Source organism: Scyliorhinus torazame, chromosome 14, assembly GCF_047496885.1.
Source record: "Scyliorhinus torazame isolate Kashiwa2021f chromosome 14, sScyTor2.1, whole genome shotgun sequence".
Classification (NCBI taxonomy): Eukaryota; Metazoa; Chordata; class Chondrichthyes; order Carcharhiniformes; family Scyliorhinidae; genus Scyliorhinus; species Scyliorhinus torazame.
Window position 1 is genome coordinate 3,297,874 of NC_092720.1, and position 18,262 is coordinate 3,316,135.

At 54.2% G+C, this 18,262-nt stretch overlaps 1 protein-coding gene across 5 annotated transcripts in view; it reads left to right on the forward strand.

Moving 5' to 3' along the window:
- Positions 1-18,262, forward strand: part of lpp (LIM domain containing preferred translocation partner in lipoma) — a 672,742-nt gene that overhangs the window by 53,845 nt on the left and 600,635 nt on the right. Inside the window, exon 1 of one of the 5 annotated variants that reach the window (XM_072473632.1) lies at positions 4,575-4,721. The exons of the other annotated variants lie outside the window; for them this stretch is intronic. Coding sequence (XP_072329733.1) covers positions 4,591-4,721 — 131 coding nt within the window. The 5' untranslated portion in view covers positions 4,575-4,590. Of the gene's footprint in view, positions 1-4,574; positions 4,722-18,262 lie in introns of those variants that run through there. 5 annotated transcript variants of the gene reach the window in all.

The window sequence follows — 18,262 nt, forward strand, 5'->3', positions numbered from 1 at the left end:
CCCCGAACAGGCACCAGAATGTGGCGACTAGGGGATTTTCACAGTAACTTCATTTGAAGCCTACTTGTGACAATAAGCGATTTTCATTTCATTTCATTTTCATTTCATTTCTTGATGGATTTTCTGGAGAGTGTCCAGTTAAATTGTTCCAGGGATTTCAAGTCTCTCATTAAAATCTTAAGAAGTCATCGATGATTGGAAGAATTTCTCTCTGTTCAAAATATTGGCGAACGTTCTCAGGAATGTAGTCTTGCAATCTGTTCTGGCAATACTTTTTTATTTGGATGCATTTGTCAGCCTGCTGTTGTGCTAACTTAATCTCTTGTAATCTATTTCCATGGCTGATAAGTAGGAGGGAACATAAACGTGGAATTAGGAGGGCTAAAAAGGGCCATGAAATGGCTTTAGCAAACATGGTCAAGGAGAATCCCAAGGCTTATTATGCATAAATTAGGAGCAAGAGGGTAGCAAGAGAAAGAGTAGGCCCACTCCAGGACAGTGGGGGGGGGGGGGGGGGGGGGAAGGTATGTAGATGAATCGTTAATGAGTACTTTGTATCGATATTTACCAGGGAGAAGGACATGACGGATGTTGAAGTCAGGGATAGGTGTGTGAACGCTCTTGAGAATGTCAATGTATCAATGGGGGATTTATTGAGTATCCTAAAGTGCATTAAGGTAGACAAGTCCCCGGGGCCGGATGGGATCTATCCCAGGTTACTGCAGGAGGCAAGGAGAAAAATAGCTGGGGCCTCAACAAATGTCTTCACATCCTCTTTGACCACAGGCAAGGTTCCAGAGAATTGAAGAATAGCCGATGTTATTCCCTTGTTTAAGAAAGGAAGCAGGGATAATCCAATAAATATAGGCCGGTGAGCCTGACATCAGTGGTGGAGAAGGTTTTGGAAAACATACTGAGGGACATTTTGAGGAAAATGGACTAGTTAGTGACGGGCGGCATGGTTTTTGTACGGGGAAGGTCATGTCTCACCAACTTGATTGAGTTTTTTGAAGAGGTGACAAAGAAAATTGATGAAGGAAGGGCAGTGGATGTAGTTTATATGGACCTCAATAAGGCGTTTGACAAGGTCCCACAGGGCAGACTTGTACAAAATCTAAAATCACATGGAATTCGGGGTGGGCTGGCTAGATGGATATAGAACTGGCTTGGTTATAGAAGACAGAGAGCAGCGGTGGAAGGGTGTTTTTCAGATTGGAGATCAGTAGCTCGTGGTGTTCCACAGGGATCAGTGCTGGGACCTCTGTTGTTCGTCGTACACATAAATGATCTGGACCAAAATGTGGGTGGTCTGATCAGTAAGTTTGCAGGTGGCATGAAGTTTGGCGGAGTTGCTGATAGTGCCGAGGATTGTCAGAGGATAGAACAGGATATGGGTAGATTGGAGACTTGGGCACAGAAATGGTAATTGGAGTTTAATCCGGACAATTGCAAGGTGATGCATTTTGGAGGATCAAATCTAGGTATGAATTATAATGATAATCTTTATTGTCACAAGTAGGTTTACATTAACACTGCAATAAAGTTACTGTGAAAATCCCCTAGTCACCACATTCCGGCGCCTGTTCGGGTACACAGAAGGAGAATTCAGAATGTCTAAATTACCTAACAGCATGTCTTTCGGGACTTGAGGGAGGAAACCGGATCACCCGGAGGAAACCCACGCAGACACAGGGAGAATGTGCAGACTCCGCACAGACAGTGACCCAAGCCGGGAATCGAACCTGGGGCCCTGGCGCTGTGAAGCAACAGTGCTAACCACTGTGCTACTGTTCCGCCCACACTGTAAATGGCAGAATCCTTAGGAACATTAACATACAGAGGGATCTGCGCTCAGCTCCACAATTCCCTGAAAGTGGCGATACTGATGGCCAAGGTGATGAAGAAGGCATGTGGCATGCTTGCCTTCATCAGCTGGGGCATTGAGTACAGGGGTTGGGGAATAATGTTGCAGCTGCATAAAACCTTGGTTAGGCCGCATTTGGAGTATTGCGTGCAGTTCTGGTCACCACATTATCAAAAGGACGTGGAAGCTTTGGCGAGAGTGCAAAGAAGGTTCACCAGGATGTTGCCTGGTCTTGGGGGTGTTGGCTATGAGGAGAGGTTGAATAAACTAGTATTGTTTCCACTGGAAAGACAGAGGCTGAGGGCAGACCTGAGAGAGGTCTACAAAAGTATAACAGGTATAGACAGGGTGGATAGTTGGAGGCTTTTTCCAAGGGTGGAAGTGTCAATTACAAGGGGGCTCAGGTTCAAGGTGAGAGGGGGAAAGTTTAATGGAGATGTCCAGGGTTAAGTTTTTCACACAGAGTTAAGGGGGCCTGGAATGTGCTGCCAGAGGATGTGATGGAAGCAACACATTAGCAACATTTAAGAGGCATCTGGATGGGTCCATGAATAGGGAGGAAATAGAGGGATACGGACCGAGTAAGGGCAGAAGGTTTTTTATTTAGTTAGGGCATCATGATCGACACAGGCTTGGAGGGCGAAGGACCCGTTCCTGTGCTGTACGTTTCTTTGCTCATTGTTCTAAGTGTCTAATAATGAGTGAAGTATATGCTTCCTTCCCTCAATAATATTGAAATCTTCCAGTTTGACTCCTTTCCCTGGTATTCTTGATAATGCATGTGTTATCTGAAACTTCCCTTGAACATATTCAGGAGCTGAATCATATCTCGTAAGTCTCAGTCGAAACCATTAAATTCTAGGTGACAATTTTGCAATTTCCTTTTGGTTGAGACGGTGATATTTTTCAGCCATTTTACTTGTTCAAATAACACCGAAACACCTGTGCCTGTATCTAACATAAATTCTGTATCGTGACCATTAATGTCTAACTTAATGTTCCGACAATTATTTTCTAAAAGTTTAGTTAAGGTTATTGGTTTGTTCTGTGGTTCCGCCACTTCTTGTATTTGTTTCAACCTCGTTACTTTCTTTCTTCCGGTCAGTACTTTTATTTTAGATCAACAGGCAATTTTTAAAGTGTCCTAACTTCCCACATTCATGGCTCTCTGCCCCCTCCTGCTGTGCACTCTTCCCGCTGTGTAAGGTTTTCCCAACACACAGAGAGGATCTCAAGATGCTCTCTCCCAATTTTGCAGTCTTTTGCTTCATTGTGCTATCTCTTTTCTGTCTGACATATCAGAACAAAGAACAATACAGCACAGGAACAGGCCCTTCGGCCCTTCAAGCCTGTACCGGTCATGGTACCACCCTTGTCCAAAACCCTTAGCACTTACTGGTGCTGTATAGAGGTTAGCACTGTTGCTTCACAGCTCCAGGGTCCCAGGTTCAATTTCGGGCTTGGGTCACTGTCTGTGCGGCGTCTGCATGTTCTCCCCGTGTCTGCGTGGGTTGCCTCCGGGTGCTCCGGTTTCCTCCCACAAGTCCCGAAAGACGTGTTGTTAGGTGACTTGGACATTCTGAATTCTCTCTCTGTGTATCCGAACAGGCGCCGGAATGTGGCGACTAGGGGCTTTTCACAGTAACGTCATTGCAATGTTAATGTAAGCCTACTTGTGACACTAATAAAGATTGTTATAATATTATTATCCATGTATTTGTCGATATTGAATATCTTCACTCATTTTCTACCTAAAGACATCAGTTTTCCCATGAACAGCTACTCTTCCAGTCTGTTATGGTATTTGCACTGCCTCTGTGAAAATTAAATCTTCCCTGGTTTGCAAGAGATCTGATAGGCTTTCATCTAAGACCCAACCATTAGACGATCACATTAATCAATCTTTCAGGATCCCATTGTCACAATTCACTGCAAATCTGGAAAGGTCATTTACAAATTCATTCATGGGTTTGGTTGATTTTTAGGAACATAGGAATTAGGAGCAGGAGTCGGCAAATTCAGCCTCTTGAGCCATCAGCTGATGCCTCTTATTAAATTTCACTCGCTCAGTGTTCACATTTTTTCTGACACTGCAGTAACAATTGGGTGCCTGGCGGACTGCCTCATCTGAACCCGACGTGTCATTGACAGCCAGTCTTGCAATAACATAATCTGTTATGACTCCTACTACATCGAGTAATGTACTGACCCAATCTTCCATGTCCTTCCCATGCAAACCTGATGTATCTGGAGAAACACTTCCAGAATTATCCCAGTTTTGTGCGTGTTGCGAGCCTTCTGCACTATGGAAAAGTTCTGGAAGTGAGAATGTAGATTCTATGTCTATTCTCAGTCTGGATCTGTTGCTGCTTCAGTAGTTTGGCTTGGGCTGTCAAGTGGCAAGTAACATTGGGTGGGGCAGTGGCACCGTGGTTATCACTGCTGCCTCACAGCGGCAGGGATCCGGGTTCGATTCCAACCTGGGAGGACTATCTGTGCGGAGTTTGCACTCCCTCCCCGTGTCTGTGTGGGTTTCCTCCGGGTGCTCCGGTTTCCTCCCTCAGTCCAAAGATGCGCAGGTTGGATGGAGTTACAGGGATAGGGTAGGGGAATGGGCCTCGGTGGGGTGCTCTTTGAGAGAGTTGGTGCTGACCCGATGGGCTGAACAACCTCCTTCTGCATTGTAGGGATTCAGAAAAAACATTCATGCACACAAGTGCCATGTAATGGTCATCTTCAACAAGAGAGAATTTGAACGGCAACACCTGGATGGTCCCCTCCAAACCATTCACCACCCTGACTTGCAACTATATCACCGTTCCTTCACTGTCGCTGGGACCCCACCACCTTCTCCAGGGTAAGTGGGGATGGGCATCAAATACTGACCTCGCCAGTGACACCCACATGTTGTGAGAGTACAAAAAAGTATCACTTAGCAGATATGTTCATATTATTTTATTTATTTTTTTAAATAATAAATTTAGAGTACCCAATTAATTTTTTCCAATTAAGGGGCAATTTAGCCTGGCCAAACCACCTACCCTGCACATTATTGGGTTGTGGGGGTGAAACCCACGCAAACACGTTGAGAATGTGCAAACTCCACACGGACAGTGACCCAGAGCCAGGAACGAACCTGGGACCTCGGCACCGTGAGGCAGCAGTGCTAACCCACTGCGCCACCGTGCTGCCCGATATGTTCATATCAAAGAAGCACACGCAACATGTATGAAAAGTCAACAAGTGGAAAAGCAACTTGGGTATGTAATTATGATCAGTAACAATGAATGGAGCTTTCTCTGATTGGAGGATGTATGTGGTGGAATCAGCTCGGCTCGGTATTTAGCACTGTTGCGTTTCTTGTTATATATAAATTACCCGGACTTGGTATAAGAAGCATAATTCAAAACCTGTGGATGATCCAAAACTTGACTTCAAAGTTTATTGAATAATTTAGTGGGAGATGTCAGGGTGACACACAGACTGGTGAAATGGACAGACATGGAAGATGCGTTTAATTCAGATAAATGTGATATGATGCACTTTGGGAGAAACAACATATTGAGGCAGTATAATTTATATGGTACTATTTTGAGAGGAAGGTAAGAACAAAAGGACTGGGGATGATGTCTCATAAACCTTTGAAGGTGGCAGGACAGGGTACTAAGGTGGTTCAGAAAGGATGTTGGCCTTTGTAAACAGAGGCATCTGAATACAGAAGCGATGAAGTCATGCTGAATGTTTGCAAATCACTGGTCAAGCATCAGATTCGTACTGTGTTCAATTCTGGCCACCTCACCTCAAGGATGTCAAGGCCTTGGAGAGGGTGCGGAGGAGATTTACGAGATTGGTTCCAGGGATGAGGGACCTCAGCTGGTGGTGACATTGAAGAAACTGGGATTGTTCCCCTTAGAACAGGGAAGGTCAAGGGCAGATTTAATCGAGAGATTCAAAATGATGAGCGAGGAGAGAGAAACTGATTCCTCTGACAAGTGGGTCAGGAACCAGAGTTTACCGGCAGGATCCTGAGGCTTCGTTCCTGAGGCTATGTGTTGACACCGGGCCAGGATTTGTGGAGTTCCACGACAGAAAAACTGGCGCCGAACCGGGACTGATTCCGCTACAGTTAAGGGGCACCACTGGTGCCGCGTGGAACACAATCCATTCCAATGGGAAACGGGGCCGGATTCGCCGGGTCCGTGATTGACACTCGGGAAGCTGACAAGCTGCAGCCACACACACACATTACACTCCCCACGCACACTCACCCCAGCCACACACACACATTACACTCCCCACACACACTCATCCCAGCCACACACACACATTACACTCCCCACACACACTCACCCCAGCCGCACACACACATTACACACCCCACACACACTCATCCCAGCCGCACACACACATTACACTCCCCACGCACACTCATCCCAGCCGCACACACACATTACACACTCCCCACACACACTCATCCCAGCCAACACACTCCCCACACACACTCATCCCAGCCAACACACTCCCCACACACACTCATCCCAGCCAACACACTCCCCACACACACTCATCCCAGACAACACACTCCCCACACACACTCATCCCAGCCATCACACTCCCCACACACACTCATCCCAGCCAACACACTCCCCACACACACTCATCCCAGCCAACACACTCCCCACACACACTCATCCCAGCCAACATACTCCCCACACACACTCATACCCAGCCAACATACTCCCCACACATACCATCCCAGCCAACAAGATGGCAGCAAGGAGAGCGGCCCCAAGATTCACCAACGCTGTGTTTGAGACCCTCCTGGCGTCGTGGAGGAGAGGCGATCCACCCCATACCATGGCCGGGAAGGAGGCTGCCAGCTGCTGCCGTACGCCGTGCCTGGGCACAGCTGGCAATGGCGTCAGCGCCGTGCGCAATACCATCTGGACAGGCCAGCAGTGCCGTAAGGAACTGCACGACCTCCTCAGAGCGGCTGGGGTGAGTAGGCAGCACTGTGCCCCTGGCACAAACCCCCGCCCCATACACCTGCAATCACCCCCCCCCCCCCCATCCCCCCCTCCGCCCCCGAGGGCATCCGAACCCCCACCCTGCAGCGCATTCCGGCACCCATACCAGCCTCCATCGCCGGGTGCCATGGCCACTAAAGCCACCCATTTGGGCTCCATGCATTGGACTGTCTGACACTCTCGTTTTCTGTTTTCCCCCGAGGGAAGACTGGAGAGGGACCGTCGGACTGCAGCTGTCACCGCGGCGACCCTGACGAAAGGGCAGTTGCCAGGGTGGAGATCAGCCTCGTGTGAGGAAGTGAGACTCCGCTCACTTGCAGTTCCCCGTGACACATGTGTCAACCCTCCCCCACATCTCCATTCTGACACCACCATCACATCACCCGCACTGTCTCCACTACACCCGGTCTAATCACACACCTTGGCTTCTGTATTGGAGGAACTGCTGGTGATGGGGAGGGTACTGGGAGTGTGGAGGGTGTTGGGAATGTGGAGGGAGTTGGAATGGTGGAGGGTGTCCTCCTGGACACTGCCACCAGCCAGTGCCAAAGCCGGAATCCCGGGAGCCGAGCAACGACGAGAATATCGACACGGAGGGGACCAGCATACCCGAGACCCAGGACACCCTGGAGCGCGAGCCGGAGGATGGCAGTGATCTCCCGTCACAGCTGTCTCCAACACCTTCCACAATCCCAACTCCCTCCACATTCCCAACACCCTCCATTATCTCAACACCCTCCACATTCCCAACTCCCTCCACATTCCCAACACTCTCCACAATCCCAACACTCTCCACAATCCCAACACCCTCCACATTCCCAACACCCTCCACATTCCCAACACACTCCACATTCCCAACACTCTCCATCCCAACACCCTCCACATTCCCAACACCCTCCACATTCCCAACACACTCCACATTTCCAACACCCTCCACCATCCCAACACCCTCCACATTCCCAACACACTCCACATTCCCAACACCCTCCACCATCCCAACTCCCTCCACATTCCCAACACTCTCCATCCGAACACCCTCCACATTCCCAACACACTCCACATTCCCAACACCCTCCACAATCCCAACTCCCTCCACATTCCCAACACCCTCCACAATCCCAACTCCCTCCACATTCCCAACACCCTCCACATTCCCAACACCCTCCACCATCCCAACACTCTCCATCCCAACACCCTCCACATTCCCAACACCCTCCACCATCCCAGCACCCTCCACATTCCCAACACTCCATCCCAACACCCTCCACATTCCCAACACCCTCCACATTCCCAACACCCTCCACCATCCCAGCACCCTCCACATTCCCAACACCCTCCACCATCCCAACACCCTCCACATTCCCAACACCCTCCACATTCCCAACACCCTCCACCATCCCAACACCCTCCACATTCCCAACACCCTCCACCATCCCAACACCCTCCACATTCCCAACACCCTCCACATCCCCAACACCCTCCACATTCCCAACACCCTCCACATTCCCAACACTCTGCATCCCAACACCCTCTACATTCCCAACACCCTCCACATTCCCAACACCCTCCACCATCCCAAAACCCTCCACATTCCCAAGACCCTCCACATTCCCAACACCCTCCACAATCCCAACTCCCTCCACATTCCCAGCACCCTCCACATTCCCAGCACACTCCACCATCCCAACACTCTCCACCCCAACACTCTCCACATTCCCAACACCCTCCACATTCCCAACACACTCCACATTCCCAACACCCTCCACCATCCCAGCACCCTCCACATTCCCAACACTCCATCCCAACACCCTCCACATTCCCAACACCCTCCACATTCCCAACTCACTCCACATTCCCAACACCCTCCACATTCCCAACACCCTCCACATTCCCAACACTCTCCATCCCAACACCCTCTACATTCCCAACACCCTCCACATTCCCAACACCCTCCACATTCCCAAAACCCTCCACATTCCCAACACCCTCCACAATCCCAACTCCCTCCACATTCCCAACACCCTCCACATTCCCAGCACACTCCACCATCCCAACACTCTCCACCCCAACACTCTCCACATTCCCAACACCCTCCACATTCCCAACACCCTCCACATTCCCAGCACCCTCCACATTCCCAACACCCTCCACATTCCCAGCACACTCCACCATCCCAACACTCTCCACCCCAACACCCTCCACCATCCCAACACCCTCCACATTCCCAACACCCTCCACCATCCCAACTCCCTCCACATTCCCAACTCCCTCCACATTCCCAACACCCTCCACATTCCCAACACACTCCACCATCCCAACACCCTCCATGATCCCAGAGACACTCACCTCGGTTCGGAGCACTTTAGTATAGTGGCTCCTGGGGCCTGTCTGGTGTGCACCACACAGCTGATCGGGTGCAGCAGGTGGAGGTAGACATGCCCGAAAGGGTGAGCGGTTGGAAGCCGGGCTGACCCCAGGGACTAGCTGCAGTCCAGACGGGTTTCGGGTTCTAGAAAGGACAGTCCCATCGATTGTGGAGATGCAGTCACAGAGCCAGGGTCTACATGAGGGCTGTCGGCGAGCATCCAGTACCTGCAGGAGCAGGAGGTGGTGCTGGCCATGCGTGCCACGCAGGCCAACACCGCAGGAGTGGCATCTGCGGTGGACGTCCTGGGGCGAGGGTTTTGGTTTTGGATCGGCATGTCCAAGGCCTGGGGCATTCCGTGCAGACGGGGGCCAAGGCCCAGTATAGGGCTGCCCTCTCACAGGCAGCAATGTGTCAGAGCTACTTGGACATCCCAGCGGCGCTCCACAGCGTGGCCCAGTCACAGCGGGCCATGGCTGGGGACGTCGGTGGCATTGCCCAGGCGCTGGCAGAGTGGCGCAGACACAGACAGAGATGACCCAGTCCCAGTGGGACACGCCGCAGTCACTAGCTGATTTGTCACAGACCCAGATGGAGGTGGTCCACTCCCTATGCAGACCCAGGTCGAGACCAGAGCAGGCCTCCAGGCCTGTCAGCGGAGATGGCGGGGGAGCCTCAGGGGATGGCTCCACTGGCATCCCCATCCCGTGAGTCGCCCTTGTGCCACCAGACAGCACTGAGGGAGGGGAGGCGGTGGAGTCCAGGCCATTGATTCCCACAGGGGAGGTGGCAGAACATCATAGCACCTCGGACTTATCCTCAGCCCCCTCTCCGCAACCCTCCTGTCCCCGTCCCTCGTGCATCAGGGCCCGGTCGCCCCATAGGACGCCCGCTAATGGAGACCCAGGCCACAGGGCAGGAGTGTCAGCAGGCCGCCTCCACTCCTGCTGTACCATCTAGGAAACCACCTAGATGTAGTGTTAGGGCCCGTAAGGCCAGAAAGGTAGACACCAGTTAAGTTGACACGGGTGCAGGGCACAGTTAGCGGTAGGGGCTGGGGCAAGCACCTGTATATACTTTGTCACATTAAGCATCTGTTCACAATGATACAACCTGCCTCGGTGCTCTGTCAGAAGAGTGGTGTGAGGGGTGGGCTAGTCTGGGCTGGCTGCAGAAGTACCGTGTGTGGGTGCGGGGGGGCGGGGGTGGAATTGGCGGACGTTGGGATCACAGAATCATAGAATTTACGGTCAAAAGGAGGCCATTTGGCCCATCGAGTCTGCACTGGCCGTTACAAAGAGCACCCTACTCAAGCCCACGTCTCCACCCTATCCCCGTAACCCAGTAACCCCACTTAACCTTTTTTGGACACTAAGGGCAATTTTGGATACTAAGGGCAATTTTTGCATGGCGAATCCACCTAACCTGCACATCTTTGGACTGTGGGAGGAAACCGGAGCACCCGGAGGAAACCCACGCACACACGGGCTTGGCGCAGGGACCGCAGTTCAGCCAGCACTCTCTGCTCCGGTGTCCCACCCTCCACCACTCCAGGGATTGGATGGACCCGTGTGATGGACCTGCTGGCTCCCATGCAGGGAGCACACAGCTGGAGGGTGGAAAGTGCTACCGTAGGCAGGAGTCAGACATTGCCAAACGATGTGGAACACGGAGCTCATCGCAGAGCGGGCTGTCATCATCCTCCATCCCATGGGCCAGACCCTCTGTCACTGTCAACCCAGGGCCCCCACCCCGTAGGGCAGCAGATGTGCATCATGGAGGGGGGGGTTTGTGTGGGGGTGGGATGCTCTATCGTGACCCTGGCCAGCCTCCCCAGCCGGTGAACCTGGAGACGGACAGAGCGTCCCGTGCATGTCCCTGGCCCACACGTTGTGCGGCCTCCTGTGCCTGCCTGGGCCCAATGTCCTGTCCATCCTCCCCCTCTCCCACATCCTCCTCGACAGAAGAGGCCTGGGGTTCATCCTCCTCCTCCAGAGCGATGTTGTGGAGGATGCAGCAGCCGGCACAATGTGGTCGACCCTCTCAGCCTCGTACTGAGGGCCCCTCCAGAGTGGTCCAGGCACCTGAACCATATCTTCAGGAGGCTGAAGCACCGCTCGGTCATGGCCCTGGTCACTGTATGAGCATCAGTGGGTAACCCCCCCCAGCCCAGGAGCCAATATCTCAGTTGTGGGGGCATCTCGACGAGGCCGGGAATCGTTGAGTGTGCCAGGATGAAGGCATCTGCCTGGGTATCGTGCACACTGCCCGGGTATCGTGCACACTGCCCGGGTATCGTGCACACTGCCCGGGTATCGTGCACACTGCCCGGGTATCGCACAATGTGCAGCTGATGGTCGAAACCAGCTGCCCGTTCATCAGTGGAACCCCTTTCGGTTTATGTAGAGCGGCCTGTCATCTGCAGGTGCCCGTAGGGGGACACGCATCCCATCGATCACCCCCTGGACCCGGGGCATCCCGTCGATCACCCCCTGGACCCGGGGCATCCCATCGATCACCCCCTGGACCCGGGGCATCCCGTCGATCACCCCCTGGACCCAGGGCATCCCGTCGATCACCCCCTGGACCCAGGGCATCCCATCGATCACCCCCTGGACCCGGGGCATCCCGTCGATCACCCCCTGGACCCGGGTCATCCCGTCGATCACCCCCTGGACCCGGGGCATCCCATCGATCACCCCCTGGACCCGGGGCATCCCGGCAATCACTCCCTGGACCCGGGGCACCCCGTCGATCACCCCCTGGACCCGGGGCATCCCGTCGATCACCCCCTGGACCCAGGGCATCCCATCGATCACCCCCTGGACCCGGGGCATCCCGTCGATCACCCCCTGGACCCGGGGCATCCCGTCGATCACCCCCTGGACCCGGGGCATCCCGTCGATCACCCCCTGGACCCGGAGCATCCCGTCGATCACCCCCTGGACCCGGGGCATCCCGTCTATTCCCCCTGGACCCGGAGCATCCCATCGATCACCCCCTGGACCCAGGTCATGGTCGGCCAGGGCTGCGAACCCCGCTGCCTGGGCATTCTGGTTGGCTCGGTCCACATGGAAATGGATGTTTTGATCCGACTGGACATATAGGACCTTCGTTACGGCGTGGATGTACCCGTGCACCGATGTCTGAGATCCTGGACAGGTCCCCACTCAGCGCCTGGAAGGACTGCGTGGTGTAGAAGTTCAGGGCAACCGTCACCTTGACAGTTACCGGGGGCGGGTATCCTCCCCCATATCCCCGAGTTGACAGGTGTGCCATCACCTGACAGATATGCTCAACCAGAGTCTTGGACGTCATGCCCGTTCCGGCAGGTCCTCGAACGATAGGCAGTGCCGGTACACACTCCTCCTCAGCCTGTTGGGCAGCCAGCTCTCCATCCTCAGTGGCTGACTCCTGTTCCGCTGCTGCCCTCTCCGCTGCTGCCCTCTCCGCTGCTGCCCGCTCTGCTGCTGCCCACACCGCTGCTGCCCTCTCCGCTGCTGCCCTCTCCGCTGCTGCCCGCTCCGCTGCTGCCCACACCGCTGCTGCCCACACCGCTGCTGCCCTCTCCGCTGCTGCCCTCTCCGCTGCTGCCCGCTCCGCTGCTGCCCTCTCCGCTGCTGCCCTCTCCGCTGCTGCCCTCTCCGCTGCTGCCCAATCCGCTGCTGCCCGCTCCACTGCTGCCCGCTCCGCTGCTGCCCGCTCTGCTGCTGCTCGCTCCGCTGCTGCCCGCTCTGCTGCTGCCCACTCCTGCCCGCTCCGCTGCTGCCCTCTCCGCTGCTGCCCGCTCCGCTGCTGCCCACACCGCTGCTGCCCTCTCCGCTGCTGCCCGCTCTGCTGCTGCCCACACCGCTGCTGCCCTCTCCGCTGCTGCCCGCTCTGCTGCTGCCCGCTCCGCTGCTGCCCACACCGCTGCTGCCCTCTCCGCTGCTGCCCTCTCCGCTGCTGCCCGCTCCGCTGCTGCCCACACCGCTGCTGCCCACACCGCTGCTGCCCTCTCCGCTGCTGCCCGCTCTGCTGCTGCCCACACCGCTGCTGCCCTCTCCGCTGCTGCCCGCTCCGCTGCTGCCCACTCTGCTGCTGCCCGCTCGCTGCTGCCCCCTCCACTGCTGCCCGCTCCGCTGCTGCCCGCTCCGCTGCTGCCCGCTCCGCTGCTGCTCACTCCGCTGCTGCCCGCTCTGCTGCTGCCCGCTCCGCTGCTGCCCGCTCCACTGCTGCCCGCTCCGCTGCTGCTCACTCCACTGCTGCCCGCTCCGCTGCTGCCCGCTCCCCTGCTGCCCGCTCCGCTGCTGCTCGCTCCGCTGCTGCCCACTCCGCTGCTGCCCGCTCCACTGCTGTCCGCTCCACTGCTGCCCACACCGCTGCTGCCCGCTCCGCTGCTGCCCGCTCTGCTGCTGCCCGCTCTGCTGCTGCCCGCTCTGCTGCTGCCCGCTCCGCTGCTGCCTGCTATGCTGCTGCCCGCTCAGCTGCTGCCAACACTGCTGCTGCCCGCTCCGCTGCTGCCCGCTCCGCTGCTGCCCGCTCCGCTGCTGCCCACTCCGCTGCTGTCCACTCCGCTGCTGCCCGCTCCGCTGCTGTCCACTCCGCTGCTGTCCACTCCGCTGCTGTCCACTCCGCTGCTGCCCACTCCGCTGCTGCCCGCTCCGCTGCTGCCCGCTCCACTGCTGCCAACACCGCTACTGCCCGCTCCGCTGCTGCCCGCTCCGCTGCTGCCCACTCCGCTGCTGCCCGCTCCGCTATGCTGCTGCCCACTCCGCTGCTGCCCACTCCGCTGCTGCCCGCTCCGCTGCTGCCCACACCGCTATGCTGCTGCCCGCTCCGCTGCTGCCCGCTCCGCTGCTGCCCGCTCTGCTGCTGCCCACTCCGCTGCTGCCCTCTCCGCTGCTGCCCTCTCTGCTGCTGCCCGCTCCGCTGCTGCCCGCTCCGCTATGCTGCTGCCCACACCGCTGCTGCCCACTCCGCTGCTGCCCGCTCCGCTATGCTGCTGCCCACTCCGCTGCTGCCCGCTCTGCTGCTGCAGCTTCCTCCTCCTCGAGCAGCTCCGGCTCGTACAGCCGCAGGGCATCCCCCAGGGCAGCAGCGACCAGTAGGATGGCCACCATTGCTGGTTTAATTCCAATATCCATTGTCTGCAGGGGGTGAAAGGCCGACATGTTACATGGTGCGTACCCCTCCGTGCCCAGCCAGGTCCAACAGGCTACATAGTGGCCCTGGTTCACACTGTGGGCTCTGCCCCCGCATGCCCCATCGTGTATTCCACCCCCCCCTCCCCCCCATGGCCCCATTGGTGTCCAGCAGCATGGGGGCCTCTGGCCCTTACCAGCAGTACGATCCGTGCCCCTCCCACCCCCGTGCGGCGCCCTCCCAACTGTGGGCATCGCCTTGGGTGAGCCGCGTAATGCCTGCCGGTGGGTTGCGGCCGGTTGGGGAGGGGTACGGCGGAGTGTGGGATGCAGTGGTAGTGGGGTGGGTGAGTGGCGACTGGGGGTGGGGGATGGTGTGCTTGGAGAGTTGGTGCTGGGAGAGCTGGTGCTGGGGGGGTGGGGGCGGTGATTGGTGGCACCCGAACAAAGAACAAAGAAATGTACAGCACAGGAACAGGCCCTTCGGCCCTCCAAGCCCGTGCCGACCGTGCTGCCCGACTAAACTACAATCTTCTACACTTCCTGGGTCCGTATCCCTCTATTCCCATCCTATTCATGTATTTGTCAAGATGCCCCTTAAATGTCACTATTGTCCCTGCTTCCACCACCTCCTCCGACAGCGAGTTCCAGGCACCCACTACCCTCTGTGTAAAAAAACTTGCCTCGTACATCTACTCTAAACCTTGCCCCTCTCACCTTAAACCTATGCCCCCTAGTAATTGACCCTCTACCCTGGGGAAAAGCCTCTGACTATCCACTCTGTTTATGCCCCTCATAATTTTGTAGACCTCTATCAGGTTGCCCCTCAACCTTCTTCGTTCCAGTGAGAACAAACCGAGTTTATTCAACCGCTCCTCATAGCTAATGCCCTCCATACCAGGCAACATTCTGGTAAATCTCTTCTGCACCCTCTCTAAAGCCTCCACATCCTTCTGGTAGTGTGGCGACCAGAATTGAACACTATACACCAAGTGTGGCATAACTCAGGTTCTGTACAGCTGCAACATAATTTGCCAATTTTTATTATCAGTGCCCCGGCCAATGAAGGTAAGCATGCCGTATGCCTTCTTGACTACCTTCTCCACCTGTGTTGCCCCTTTCAGTGACCTGTGGATCTGTACACCTCGTTCTCTCTGACTTTCAATACTCTTGAGGGTTCTACCATTCACTGTATATTCCCTACCTGCATTAGACCTTCCAAAATGCATTACCTCACATTTGTCCGGATTAAACTCCATCTGCCATCTCTCCGCCCAAGTCTCCAGACAATCTAAATCCTGCTGTATCCTCTGACAGTCCTCATCGCTATCCGCAATTCCACCAACCTCTGTGTCGTCTGCAAACTTACTAATCAGACCAGTTACATTTTCCTCCAAATCATTTATATATACTACAAAGAGCAAAGGTCCCAGCACTGATCCCTGTGGAACACCACTGGTCACAGCCCTCCAATCAGAAAAGCATCCCTCCATTGCTACTCTCTGCCTTCTATGGCCTAGCCAGTTCTGTATCCACCTTGCCAGCTCACCCCTGACCCCGTGTGACTTCACCTTTTGTACCAGCTGCCTTGGAAGATGGCTGCCTTGCAGGCTGTGACAATGGCAGTCGGTGCCCAAACAACACCCAGTCGCGTGTGGGGTCACCCTGGCCCTCTGGCCCTTTTCCCTCCCATCACTCCCCCCCACCCCAGCCAGCCCGGCCAGTGTTCGGACCGGCAGCGCACAATCACATCTCTCCGTGTCCTACCTCCTCTCTCTCACCAGCCACGGTGATTGTTTCTCGATTTTTAAAAGCCAAGTGAACCTCATTGTCGCAGATTCTCCCCAGTGGAGAATTGCGGAGGCCCCGTAGAATACCGGGTCAGGCCCGCTAATGATATGCCAACGGTGTTTACTGTATGTACGGAGTTGAACGCATTGATGCAGCTGTTGACGCGACTGAGAATTACGCCTTGGCGTGAAACCAGCATGGTTTCAGCGTCAATACCCATTCTCCGCCCAATCGCGTTTCCCGATAGCAACGTCAGCCGACGGAGAATTCCAGCCTGTAGGTTTAAAAGAACCAGCTGGGAAATTAGGAGAAATTTCTTCTATCTTGAGGGTTCAGACCGGTAATGCAGCCCCTGAAAGGCTGGTGGAAAATGGGGAAACGGCTGGAGTGTGAGACCAATTGGACAACTCTTTAATGGAGTTGGTACACGTGTGCTGGGACAAATGGCCTCCTCCTGTGCTGTAAGATTCTGTGATTCCTTGAAAGTTACATTTGACTGTGTTTCCGTCAGGCAGTTTCTTCCAGCTCACAGCCGGGCGCTACAAAAACGTCTCACTTTGTTTCGCTTCATCAATTACCACTTATGGTAACACATTCCATATCCCAACAATTCTGTTTAAAAACTTTCTTCTAATCTGGTTCCCTTCCATTCCTTAATTCCTCACTGCAACATTTCCATTTTTGTCCCTGATTGCAAATTCAGTCAGTGATGTGCTGGCCAGTATTTTATGATGTAATTTTTATTTGTTTTATTAAAGATTGTATAAGTCGACAAACTCCGCAGGAAACATGGCAAAGGGTCAAGAAATCATGTCAGGAATTGATGGTGCCTTGATTTGCCTCGCCAAACTTCCATCGTTTAATAAAAACAGACAAAAACAAAGGAATAGAATTGCAAAGTAGCAAAGTAACATAAAACTTGTATAGAAGCTTGGCGAGATGACACTAGCCCGATCCAAAATGATTAACAGACTGGGACTCTTTTCTCGAGGGAAGAGTAGACTGAGAGAATGACCTGATCAAGCTCGTTAAAATTAAGAATGTTTGATTCGGCAGGTGTTGGGAAGATGATAGAATGATACTGCTCAGAAGGAGACCATTCAGCCCTTTGATCCATGCTGCCTCTCTCGTACAGTTATCAGATTAATTCGACTCCCTTGTGCTCTGTAATATTTTTCTCTTCAAGGACCACACCGGTTAGCACTGTTGCTTCACAGCGCCAGGGTCCCCGGTTAGATTCCCGGCTTGGGTCACTGTCTGTGCGGAGTCTGCACGTTCTCCCTGTGTCTGCGTGGGTTTCCTCCGGGTGCTCCGGTTTCCTCCCACAGTCCAAAGACGTGCTGTTAGGTAATTTGGACATTCTGAATTCTCCCTCTGTGTACCTGAACAGGCGCCGGAATGTAGCGACTGGGGGCTTTTCACAGTAACTTCATTGCAGTGTTAATGTAGGCCTACTTGTGACACTAATAAAGATTATTTTTATTTATTGAACTCCCTATGGAAAGTTTCTGTTGAATCTGCTTCTAAAACCCTTTCAGGCCTGTGAGAAAAGAATGTTTTCTTCCAACTTCTGACCTATCGACAGAGACTGAGTGGGTTGCTGCATGCAACATCCGAACAAGGAAATTGCCGTTACTTTCTCATGAGCCTTGCTCGCTGCACAACCCTCGATACTAATCAATCCTCCACTACTAATCTATCCTAACAAATCCCTCAATCCTTTAATCTTGACTGAACCCTCAAACCCTCATTATACTAACCAATTCCTCAATACTATAATACTAATGAATCTTTCAATGCTAACCAATCCTTCAGTACCAATCAATCGTTCAATACCACAGTGCTCTTCAACTCTCTCCTCTTGCTACAGTGCAGCTGGATCTCCTGCCTAGGCCTCTGTACTCTGAGCAGTCCCCTCACTGCATTCTGGTCCCCATCTTTGTCTTTTCCGATCGTGGAACTGGTGCCAATATTAGGCGATTTCTTCAAAGTGCTGCCACAACACTGCTTCTATCCCAGTGCTCCCAAATCCCAGGGCTCCCAAATCCCAGGGCCTCCAAATCCCAGTGCTCCCAAATCCCAGGGCCCCCCA